At 43.4% G+C, this 10518-nt stretch overlaps 2 protein-coding genes and 1 long non-coding RNA gene across 4 annotated transcripts; 2 read left to right on the top strand and 1 right to left on the bottom strand.

Annotated features, from left to right (window-relative positions):
- Positions 1–3767: 3767 nt before the first annotated feature.
- Positions 3768–8610, bottom strand: LOC139768096 (uncharacterized). Its single transcript, XM_071697934.1, has 8 exons — positions 8468–8610; positions 7981–8144; positions 6882–7177; positions 5697–6422; positions 4854–5246; positions 4441–4615; positions 4053–4161; positions 3768–3859 (listed from the first exon to the last, which is right to left on the bottom strand). Exons 3-8 carry the CDS (start codon positions 6905–6907, stop codon positions 3783–3785), a joined length of 1506 nt encoding a protein of 501 aa, XP_071554035.1. The 5' UTR covers positions 6908–7177; positions 7981–8144; positions 8468–8610; the 3' UTR covers positions 3768–3782.
- On the top strand, positions 3868–4964 carry LOC139768097 (uncharacterized). Of its 2 annotated transcripts, none has more exons than XR_011717275.1 (4): positions 3868–3989; positions 4061–4140; positions 4452–4588; positions 4878–4964. It is a non-coding gene; the product is annotated as an uncharacterized lncRNA (long non-coding RNA). The 2 variants fall into 2 exon arrangements; XR_011717276.1 differs by having other exon boundaries at positions 4061–4183.
- A 164-nt stretch (positions 8611–8774) lies between the features above and the next one.
- Positions 8775–10489, top strand: LOC139768094 (transmembrane protein 115). The gene is made up of 4 exons (XM_071697930.1): positions 8775–9358; positions 9652–9907; positions 9969–10145; positions 10261–10489. Exons 1-4 carry the CDS (start codon positions 8908–8910, stop codon positions 10463–10465), a joined length of 1089 nt encoding a protein of 362 aa, XP_071554031.1. The 5' UTR covers positions 8775–8907; the 3' UTR covers positions 10466–10489.
- Positions 10490–10518: the final 29 nt, after the last annotated feature.

Raw genomic sequence — 10518 nt, 5'->3', positions numbered from 1 at the left:
TACCATGCATGTATAGAAATTTATTACTTTAACAGTATTATTTTAAAACAAAACAATATTATTTTAATTTCATTGGTTTAATTAAATTAACGACGAAATTAATATTGAATAGGAGCAATGGCGACCTATAGAAATGGCTAAAATGATTCAAATTGAGTATAATTCGACACTATGAATTTAACAGTGTACGCAAAGACATATCGCGTACCACTCGGTACGGACGTCAATGCGGACGATCGCAGTATATCTTCCCGTGGAGAAAATTTATATCAGTTTTTTTTTCTTTCTTCCTCTAAGTTGCGCGCATATTTGCGTTGTGCGTCGATTTTATGAGGCCCGAAACATGCCCACTTTCCCCGCCAATCGAAAACGTATCATGGGAATACACGACGGCTCGTCTACCTGCCGTTCCACACAAAAATGGCTAATTCATAACGCGCTATTAATAACGCGCCGCTTTTAACACATCGTCGAAGAATGCCCCGTTTACCGTAGGTATGTTGTGACAGCGTTTGGGGCCCCGCTTTGGGGTCCGGCGTTTGTTCGGCGCTCGTTCTCCCCTAAAAAGGTACTCTCCGTCACAGAGAGACGCCGAAAGACGACCGACGCGTCCTACTTTGACAAATGAGACGATATCAATCTCGGACGTTATACGCCACCGAGATCCACACAGAAGCGAGATACTCGCGTATCGTTGCCGCCGCGATTTTACTGCTGTTACGCGCATGTCCAAATGCGCGGTAATTAATTATACACTCGCCCCGCGACGTAGAGACTGGAACTCATATCACGCATCAACTGTACCGTGTTTTATTCGCGCTGTACGTTAATTAGGAGCAGTCAGACGCATTGCAATAAATTAAAGTTACTTTTGCATATGGAGCGACCAAATTAAGGGAACTTTTATACATATGAAACGAGCGAGCGTTACACATGTTATAGAAACAATATTAGATTTAATATTAAATGACTCTCATGTAAAAAAATTATAAAACGTGATATTTTCATAGAATTATACAAAGACGTTAAATTTTACAAAATATATGCCGCCTTTATTTTAATTAATTTTAAAAATATTTGTTACATTAATACGAAGTAAATCTCAATTTCGAATCATTTCGCGTAATTTTATATTATATAAAAAGAGTAAAAATGCTAAAAAGTAATTCCTCCCTCATTTGTAAAAAATCCTGACAGATATTGCGGCCGATTGCATGGTGAAAACGCTATACAATTTTTTTCAAGCTGCAGGATGCCATCGATTGAAGACCATTTCAAAGGTCAATATCGAATTATTGAATTTGCAATTTATTGATTATTTCTCCGCGTAGATGCTTATTGATATTGACTTATTAATGATGCAAGTGAAATTAATGAGGCAGAAATTTAATTAAATTACGCTTAACACCGACCGATTTATCTAGTTTTAAAACACATGAATTCACATGTAACTCAATTTTGAAGTTTACAAAGCTGTGTTGGGGGTTACAAGAATAATTTTTAATTCTTTAAAATAGAATTCCAACTACCTGAGTCATCTCGGGTAGTAAATTTTAAAATATCTCTGAATTTAAGTAAAAATACAGCAATTCAAGACTTAGAGAACTTAAGAGACAATCGTGGACTCAAAATCGTGGACTCAAAATCGAAAGAGAGGAAGAGAGAAGGAAAGAGAGAGAGAGAGAATATATAAAGATAAGGCCGCCGGGAACGACAAAACGGGACGGAAATACGCGAAAGGCGGGGGCGACATCGGGAATTGAAAAATAGCGCCTTGGGCCGCTGTCGCTCACAGTGATGGCCCCGTGACAGCCAATGTAACGCACGAATTAACGAAATAATTGATTTTCATACCGGTTCGAAATAAGCGCGCCACGCGGCGCACAAAAGACCCGGGCCGAATCGGCGGCCGTCAAACGGAAAGAGATATTTTGCCGATTTCGGGGTGCACCGAGTGGTGGTGCATCGCCTGCACCGTCGCCGCGGTGGCGGAAAAAAAATTGCGGCTAGCGTTTTTTTAAATTCCCGTTGGTCCCGTCGGCCCCACACGGCCCGGGGCCAATTTAAATACACCGGTTTACATTGGTAAATTGGCATAGACTCCCGGGTGACGCGCGGCGAAAAAAATCGGGAATTGTTCCGGATTGTAGTGTAAATATTCTTGTAGTGTAAATATTCGGCGGTCCCGTGTAATCGTCGGACGAACGTCCTGGTGACGTATCTCTCCGAAAGGAAACTGACTGGGAAATCAAAATCGCTCGCACAAAAGAATCTTTATGATACCATAAACGAATTTTTATGACATCATAAGTGAATCTTTATGATATTGAATAAATCATATATGAAAAAGCAACATGAGAAAAGCAAATCGTTAATTTTTCCCGAAAAGACGCATGAAGACTTTATCCGGCCCGGAACGAGGTCGATAAATAAATTTGTGGCTTGCCTTGAAAAAAGTCGACGCGAAAATTTGGGTCGCACGTCAAACGTGCTTCTCATAAATTTTATAGAAGGCAATATTTGACGCACAATCCAGCTCTGTAGATTCTACAAGAAAGGCTGGTAAAAAGATTATAGTATTCGCTATATCTGTCACAGTAAAAAAGAAAGAGATCACTTATGCTACTTATACACTTTTCTTCAGACTTAACGTGTTATTGTTCCCATAATTGTACCTATATCGAAAACGTAGGGCGACAAAGCGGTGTTCGCCGGTTGGACGGCGCGCCGCGTAAGTCGTTGTGTCTCGTAATGTTAATGGGAAAAGCGAAAAACATTATTCGTAGCCGGGCGAGGTATAATGTAAGCGCGGCGCGTTCTATGCGGATAGGAAGGGCGCCGGCAGCGCGCGCGCGCTCGCGCGCGCGGCAGATAGAAGGAAAAGAGCGCGAGGACTGCGAGGAGAGAAAGAGAGCGGGACAGAGACGAGAGCGGAGAGAGAACAGATTTATATTTGAAATTAGATTAAGCTTCTGCGCCTGAAAGCTATATAAACGCCCCTCCGCCTGCGCCTTCCTCCGCGCACAAATCCACCGCGCCGGAGAGAGACTCAATAAACCAACCACTCACTCTTTCCTCCTCCTTCCTCGTCTCCTGCCTCGTTCTCTGTTTTGCAAACCCGCGAACGTACCCTTCGTTGCCCGCCTCCTGTCGTCCTTTTTCTTCCAAAACGCGCGGCCTCTCTCAGCCTCTACTCCTTCCGCGCGTCGCGAATCTTTTCCTGCTTCCCGCTTTTCCTGCCCCGAGAAACCCCCTTCCTTATTTTCACATGTATCCAGTTTAACTCCGCAATCGGTCCCTGACGAGTCATTTTGTGCAATTCACTCTGGCAGAGAGGCTCAATAAACCGAGTACATTATTCTCTTTTCTTCTTGGCATAAAGAGCAACCGTTTCACTCTTCCTCCCACTTCTTTCCGACCTCCTTGTTTCTCTCTTGACTCGCAACTCGGTTCCTCTCGCACGGTTCAGATTTTATACTTTCCTCTCGCGACTTATTACCGAATAAACGGATTGAATATCAAGAACAATGACGTCGCTTTGAGTATTCGACCACAAAGTTTATTCGCCAAAAACGCTCACCAAAAAATATCGTGTGCGTGCGAAGAAATGTACAAAATGTTACGGCGCCACACAAAGGTGAACGTCTTAATACGCATTAAGCTCCCCCACGCATGACTTTATAACTGTCGTAAAGAAATAGAAGCGCATAAAGAAACGTCATAACTATACTTGAATGCCTTCACATGTGTACGACCGATATTCGACAGTCGAGCTCACGGGCTCACAAGGGAGTCTGCAGTACGCCGGCTCCCACGCCATAACCGTATCCTTGCGGTCCGAAATTACGGACGTAACATTCTGTGCAATTCATGGAAAAAGCTCAATTAACATGGGCACAATCTTAACTGGCCATGATAATATTATTCAATTGAAGAGAGTCAAGCAAAAAGGGTACGAAAAGCATAAAACATAAAAAGCTCGAGAAAAGGTATTTATCTCTCCTCAACAATCTCGGAATCTCTGTACTTTTCTATAATTTGATAATACCAACGTTTACAGTAAATTTCGCCGCTATTCTCCTGATAAGTCAACGGTTCCAGCGGCTTTCGGCAACAAAAGCAACTGAAGCAAATGTTATGGTACGGTACTCCGGAGGCGATCTTGGAAAGGAATAAATTACACGTAAAAATATCTAATATTCCCCCTTAAAATCTTTTTCTGTTTTCTGTTACACATCGCAACTTATTGTGTCACAGTAAAACTATTTCTTTTACATTTCTATCCATTGGATAAACAATATCACAGTAGTAGTATACATTTTCGTGTATGTTTTGTATACATGTGTTGGCCCAAATATTTTTTGAACGATATAACTTGACGATATAAAATGACATGATCTCGATTTCAAAGCGCTGTCTCTTTAACAATATTGTACTTACCTGCATCTCAGCCTGGTAGACCTTTCTTCCGCATCGCCGACAGTCAAGGCCGCCACCGAGGCACTCACATGGCAATCTTAGCCGGCAGCAGGCTCCGTTGGTACCGCATTTCGCTCCGTCATTGACGCCGCAGCATCCGCTACTTATGGTAGACAGATATCTTGGGCCACACGACCTGTAACATAAATCAAAATCAATCTTAGCATAATCAAAACACGATGACAAATTCTTATCAACAGCGTAATTCTTGTTCTTATTTTTCTCATCCTCTTTCTGTTTTTATCATCATCCAACAAATTGCAATTTAAGTTATGACATAAAAAGTACCAAAGAGTTAAGGACAATTTAAGAAAAAAACTTTGGTCGAAAAAATATTGTGAGACACCCTGTATAGAAGCCTACAACATTCGCACCTTCTACAGTTATTGGGTCCGCAGGTGCAGCAGCAGCCTCTATAGTCGCTGATCGAACAAGGGAACGGCGACGGATAACGCGGAGCGCAAGGTGATCTCCCGCGCGAGGAATGAGCCGGCGAGTTACAGATCCTCGGCGACGGCGTGCAGATCTGACCGGGTTTCCCGCAGCCGCCGCAACAACCGCCACCGCCACAACTTCGGACATCCGTCGTGCACGGAGGCGGCTCGCACCTGGCCGCCTTCTTGCAGACTCGGGGACAACGACAACAGGAACGCGATGGCACAACGCACCCTATTCTGGCTCTGTCCGGACTAGGCGCGCATGATTCATTCGGCTCCGGTGCGAGTCTTCCGCAACAGCAACCGTAATCCTGCGAACTCCTCCAGACCCTGCACCGCGTGGAAATGTTATACTGTCAATCTCGGTTAAAAGAAATCTTTATAATAATGTTCGATATGCGACGTTTACCTGAATACTTTCAATATAGTTATTAAATATAGTTATTAAATTATTTCAATATAGTTATTAAGGCTGCGGTCCACTTGACGCTACAAATTCTTTGGAGCATTTTTCTTCTCCTTCTTTCTTCATTGGAAGAAAAGAGAAGAGGAATGCTTCGAAGTATTTGTAGCGTCAAGTGGACCGCAGCCTAAATTGACCTATGTGTGCTGCAAGTTCTTTTTCAAATGCCACATAAATATTTGCAAGTTCAATCTATTGACTCGTCGTAACTCTTTTTTTGACTGGCGGTATTAATCTAGCAAAACGCTCGCAGAGAGATTATGAGTAACGAATATCGAAATTTCGATGTTCTAGCACAACAATGATAGTTCACCCACTTTTCGCGTGCTCCGCAGCAGCATCCGCCGCAGCCTCCTCGCATGCGATACTCGTCACGGCCGAGCAAGTCTACATTCTTGTGGATGGAGTTTGATAGATTCTCGTTCCACACGGTATCGTCTTCGTCGTTTCTTGCTTTACTTCCGGCAAGGCGATCCGTCGGACAGACGTCACCATTGCCGACCCATTCCCCCCGCGTGCGTTCATCGCTCTCGACTGTCTGCTCGCCGATATTTCCCGACTGCGAACTCTGGCCTTTGTCGCTGTTGAAAGTGCAACCCGATACTCCGCAACGGTCCTCCGCGTAATTGTCGATCCTCGGTGTGCTTTCCGAGTATCCGTCGTCGCTCTTGCAAGTTGACGCGTCGTCTGCCTGCCAAATGTCGTAGAACGTCTCTCGCTCCGCCTTATTCTCGATCTCTCTGTCGTTATCGCGACACGTGCTCGTTAGATCGTCATCCTGCATGACTGTCGTGCGGTGACAACGATCATCGTCGCAGTCGGTCCCGATGACGGTGGCGTCGCTGAAGGAGACCCGTCTGCGAAAAGGCGCGCAGCGATTTGCCGTTAACGGCCGCGACGGGCACAAGCACTTCCGTCTCGACGAGGACGCGATATCCGGAGTATCAGCGACGGCGGCGGCGGCGGCGGTCCTAGACTCGCGGCAAGAGGAAGAGGACTCGCAGGCGGATACGATCACCCTCGTCCGATTCTCGCCCGTGGTACTAGAAATATCTGTGCTCACAATCCTCAATTCTATCTCATTCGGCCGCCCACCACGATTGTGATGCGAGCAGTTACGTATATAGATACTACGCACAGGTGTGAATGACAATCAGGCGCAATCGATTAAAATTATTCTCGCAACGTTATATAAATGAAGTAGCATTCAAAAAGTTAACGCATGGAAAAACGATAACGAGGACATATACCTTCAACACCTTGTCCATTCTTTTTATTCCTTTTTATAGTCGTGTTCGATGCAAATTATAATTTTATTTGAGAAATAAAAGTAAAAACTACCCTTGTTCGGTTAAAAGCTCTATCTCGAATGCTGCAGGGTGTCTCATAATTTATAATCTTAATTCAATCGTCACGAATATCTCCGTTCAATGGAATATCGTACATTCAATCAATCCAAATACTATCTTGAGATAATTAAGACTGCAAACTTAACTTTTTACCTCAATTGATTTCGAGGACTGCTCATTCCTCTGGTGAAATCCGTATTTTGCGGTCAATCGTGCGTCATTCTGCGATCGTTCCCGTCGCTGCTGTCCTCCGTAGGAATCATTTACTTCAATTTACTCCAAATTTTCTTGCTACGTTCCCGATCTCTGCTCCGGTTTCCGGATAACTCTCGTCGATTATCTCGCAGTTGTTCACGTTATTATTCGCGGTAGCTGGTAGTGACTCCGCAGACGGGCCGGTTTAAAGCCGGCATAACTTTTGCCTCATAGATGATTGACGATTAAACGACCTGTGCATAAAGAAGCATATTCTATTTTAACCTTGCATAAATTACTTTGCCAAAAGAATCGTTTTATTTACTCTGTTTTTTCTCCTTATCTTAACATATTTTTAAATAGAGAAGGAATGGTTAATATATTTCTAATATTCTTCTAATAATTATATGTTTTGTTGTATTTTTTAGAGATTTTAATTTGGCTCGTGTACACGAATTGAGTTTTTTATAAACGTGGAATACTGGATGATTGTAACAAACATTACAGCTGAAAATAGCATTACACGTTGCCGTTGTTGCGTTACTCTTTATATTCGATACAATTCTTCGTTTTCTATTTCATATTTCATATATAATTTAAATTTTGTGCGTATAAATTATACAATACATTTTATATAATTTACTTAAATTACAGCTTCTACCTTTCTGCTTTCATATTTAATTATTTGATCACAGTAAGTGAAAAATAAATAATCTGGTATATAAAATTTAATGTAAATAGATTTATATAACAATCTAATATTAAAATTTACTCTACCAGATTGTGTGCCGCTAATTAACTAATTTTCTACAAATACAAATCGGTAGCGTTTATTATCGCGACACACAATGCATTCTGTATTATACCTGTACGTCGTTCGTTCCCAACATTGTCCCCGGGAAATGTACTGCTTTTGCAACAATCGTTTTTCTCTCGAGATGACTTTCGTGCATCACATTAAGTATCTCGAGCGCGACGATCCGATAGTCACGACAGTGACTCGCGAATTCGAACTGTTGTTTGCGCGCGGACGGATTCCGAGATGGCGATAACTTACGGAGCAAATCGACGAATCCAGGAGGATGACGTCACGGTGAGAAAATGCGCGCAATATTTTTTGCGAAAGGAACACCCCGCCGTGAGTCGCCACCCTACGGCTGTGGACAAGCTTCCGGCATTTACCTACGGGCGGTCATATTCATTTGCGATGATTAATCCAGCCTAGATAGTGATATAATCAAATTATACTAACAACAAGATGTTATAAACTGAATTAAATAAACATATCAAATAAGTTATGCCCAAACATGTAAAAGTTATAAATATGTGAGAGGCTCAGAATAATCAAATATTTGACGTTTGATATTAATTATATACATATATTTATAGCGTATGTATGTTTGTTTGTATTATAATACTCATAGTTCATTTCTTATAATGACAATTCGTCAAAAACGAATTTAAGGGTTAAGTTAATCGCGCAAAATCATTGCTCTATCAAAACTTCAACATTGAAATGGCATAATTAGACGAAAAGAACTTACTACAACCGTGCTTACTCGATACCTCCCGCGATTTTAGCAAAATCCCCAATTTCGGGCGCGATCAAGCGTCAACGCGTCTCCGTGCAACAAAATGCGGCTCTGTACAAATCATGGCTGATTGGCGCGGGGCTATTACCGCTATTACAATTTTTGAACTTTGAACTCCTTCGCTGTCCTTTGATTCGTGCGTTTCTCTCGATCTCGACGGTGGTAGATATCGAGTGATCGATATCGTGCGCGAGAGATGCACGGACAGTTTTCCGAGTTGTCGTCGTCACGCGCGACCTAATCGGGCCTATCGGGCCAATGTCAGTTTGGTGTGGACAGCGACGCGAGCGGCGGACTGGCCGAGTCGAGTGGCAGCTTTTCTCCTCTCTTCCAGGGGGGAGGCGCGAGAAAAGAGAGGTTAGGGCGGTTAGGCTTGCTGCTTGCTCGCGGCGATGGCGGCGATAACGGGCCTGGGTAGGAACATCCCCTACTTGCGGCAACAGGCCGCGGCCCTGCTCGGCAACACCAGCACCAGCGTGAAGTTCATCTGCGTGGTGGTGCTGTTCTCCTACTGCCTGTCCTTCTCCGCGGAGGCGGTGCGCATCCTGAGCGTGACGCCAGGTTACCTGCTGCCGCCGGTCTTCTGGTTCTGGACGGCCTTCACCTTCTGCTTCCTCGAGATACACTTCTGGGAGGTATGCGTCGACGTCGTCACCGTTGGCCTCTGCGGCAAGCTGATCGAGCCCCTATGGGGCGCCTTCGAGATGATGACGTTCTTCGCCGTCGTAAACTTCGGCGTCGCCGTCCTCTCGGCGCTCTTCTACCTGTTTCTCTACATGTGCACCAACAACCCGGACCTGCTCTTCAACATACACATACACGGCTTGACCGGCTACATCGCAGGTACTCTTCTCCTTTTGGCTGATTACATAAAAATCGTGGTTGACTTGGTTCGTCGTTCGGTACATTGTTATAAGCGAGTTATGGAACAGAGTTTTTGTTGATTAATTCATACCATTGATACAATTTGGTTTTTGAGATATTTTTTTTATCATTTGTGCGTGTAAAATATTCCCGAATCGTGTCCTTTCTGAAAAGATCTTCTTTGCGAGGAGATTTCTCTTTAAAAATAGAATTTCTTGGACATACAGCTTTGATACAGCTTTAGTCGTACAAAGAATTGTTTTATTTCGCAGGAGTCGCAGTGGCGGTGAAGCAAATAATGCCAGATCATATCTTAATCAAGACACCTATTGGAAAGATCACAAATAGAAATATACCCTTAATGGTATGGATCGTGGGATTGATATTGTGGCTCGTTGGGTTACTAGAAGGCACTCATCCCACCATGTTTCTCAGCGGATTGTTGATATCTTGGACATATCTGAGATTTTATCAAAAGCACAACAATGGTACTCGAGGAGACATGGCGGACAATTTTACATTTGCAAGGTGCGATTTCCGTAATTTGGATTATCTTATCCGATCATCTTATTTGGGACTTCTCTTGCAGTTTTTTTCCAAATGTCTTGCAACCACCGATAGCAGTAGTGAGTAACACCATACACGGATTTTTCGTGCGTACCGGAATATGCCGGAAAGTAGTTAGAAGATTCGACATGTCCAACACACCGCCTGGCTTGGTTATCAATCTTCCTGGTATCGATCCTCACGATAGCGAACGACGCCGGTGAGTACAGTTACGTTATTAGATAAAACGTGAATGTCGGAGCTCGATTTTCAATGAGTAACATTTTGCAAGTCGTATGCTACTCTCATCTTTCCGTTCGATGTCTACTTTACAGGCAAATAGCGTTGAAAGCACTGAGCGAGAGATTAAGCAGAGATCACGCGAAACCTTGGCAACCGGACAGGGCTAAGAAACACTCGCCAGTGCCTCCCGCGGTTTCCATACCGATACCCGAGTCCACCACACCCAAACCGCTCGCATCTCCACTCATTCCACAAGTCAATGTCAATATACATAATCATCCCTCTAGCAGTACGTGATTATACGAGACTGACTGATTTCAATAGGTTTATAAATTACACTGAAAAGCTTC

This window comes from Temnothorax nylanderi, unplaced genomic scaffold (genome assembly GCF_030848795.1).
Source record: "Temnothorax nylanderi isolate EJ_2023f unplaced genomic scaffold, tnyl_v1.0 TNYL_tig0014_pilon, whole genome shotgun sequence".
NCBI lineage: Eukaryota > Metazoa > Arthropoda > Insecta > Hymenoptera > Formicidae > Temnothorax > Temnothorax nylanderi.
This window is presented reverse-complemented; position numbering and strand designations above follow the sequence as displayed.

Bases quoted from the DNA above. Each gene is read 5' to 3' on its own strand.
- LOC139768096 (XM_071697934.1), bottom strand. From the start codon at position 6,907: ATGAGCAGTCCTCGAAATCAATTGAG. The intron at 5,247-5,696 runs GTGGGTGAACTA...CACGCGGTGCAG, and splicing joins TGCTGCGGAGCACGCGAAAA to GGTCTGGAGGAGTTCGCAGG. The intron at 4,162-4,440 runs GTAAGTACAATA...TTCCTTTCCAAG, and splicing joins TCTACCAGGCTGAGATGCAG to ATCGCCTCCGGAGTACCGTA.
- LOC139768094 (XM_071697930.1), top strand. From the start codon at position 8,908: ATGGCGGCGATAACGGGCCTGGGTAGGAACATCCCCTACTTGCGGCAA. The intron at 9,908-9,968 runs GTGCGATTTCCG...CTTCTCTTGCAG, and splicing joins GACAATTTTACATTTGCAAG to TTTTTTTCCAAATGTCTTGC. The intron at 10,146-10,260 runs GTGAGTACAGTT...TCTACTTTACAG, and splicing joins CACGATAGCGAACGACGCCG to GCAAATAGCGTTGAAAGCAC.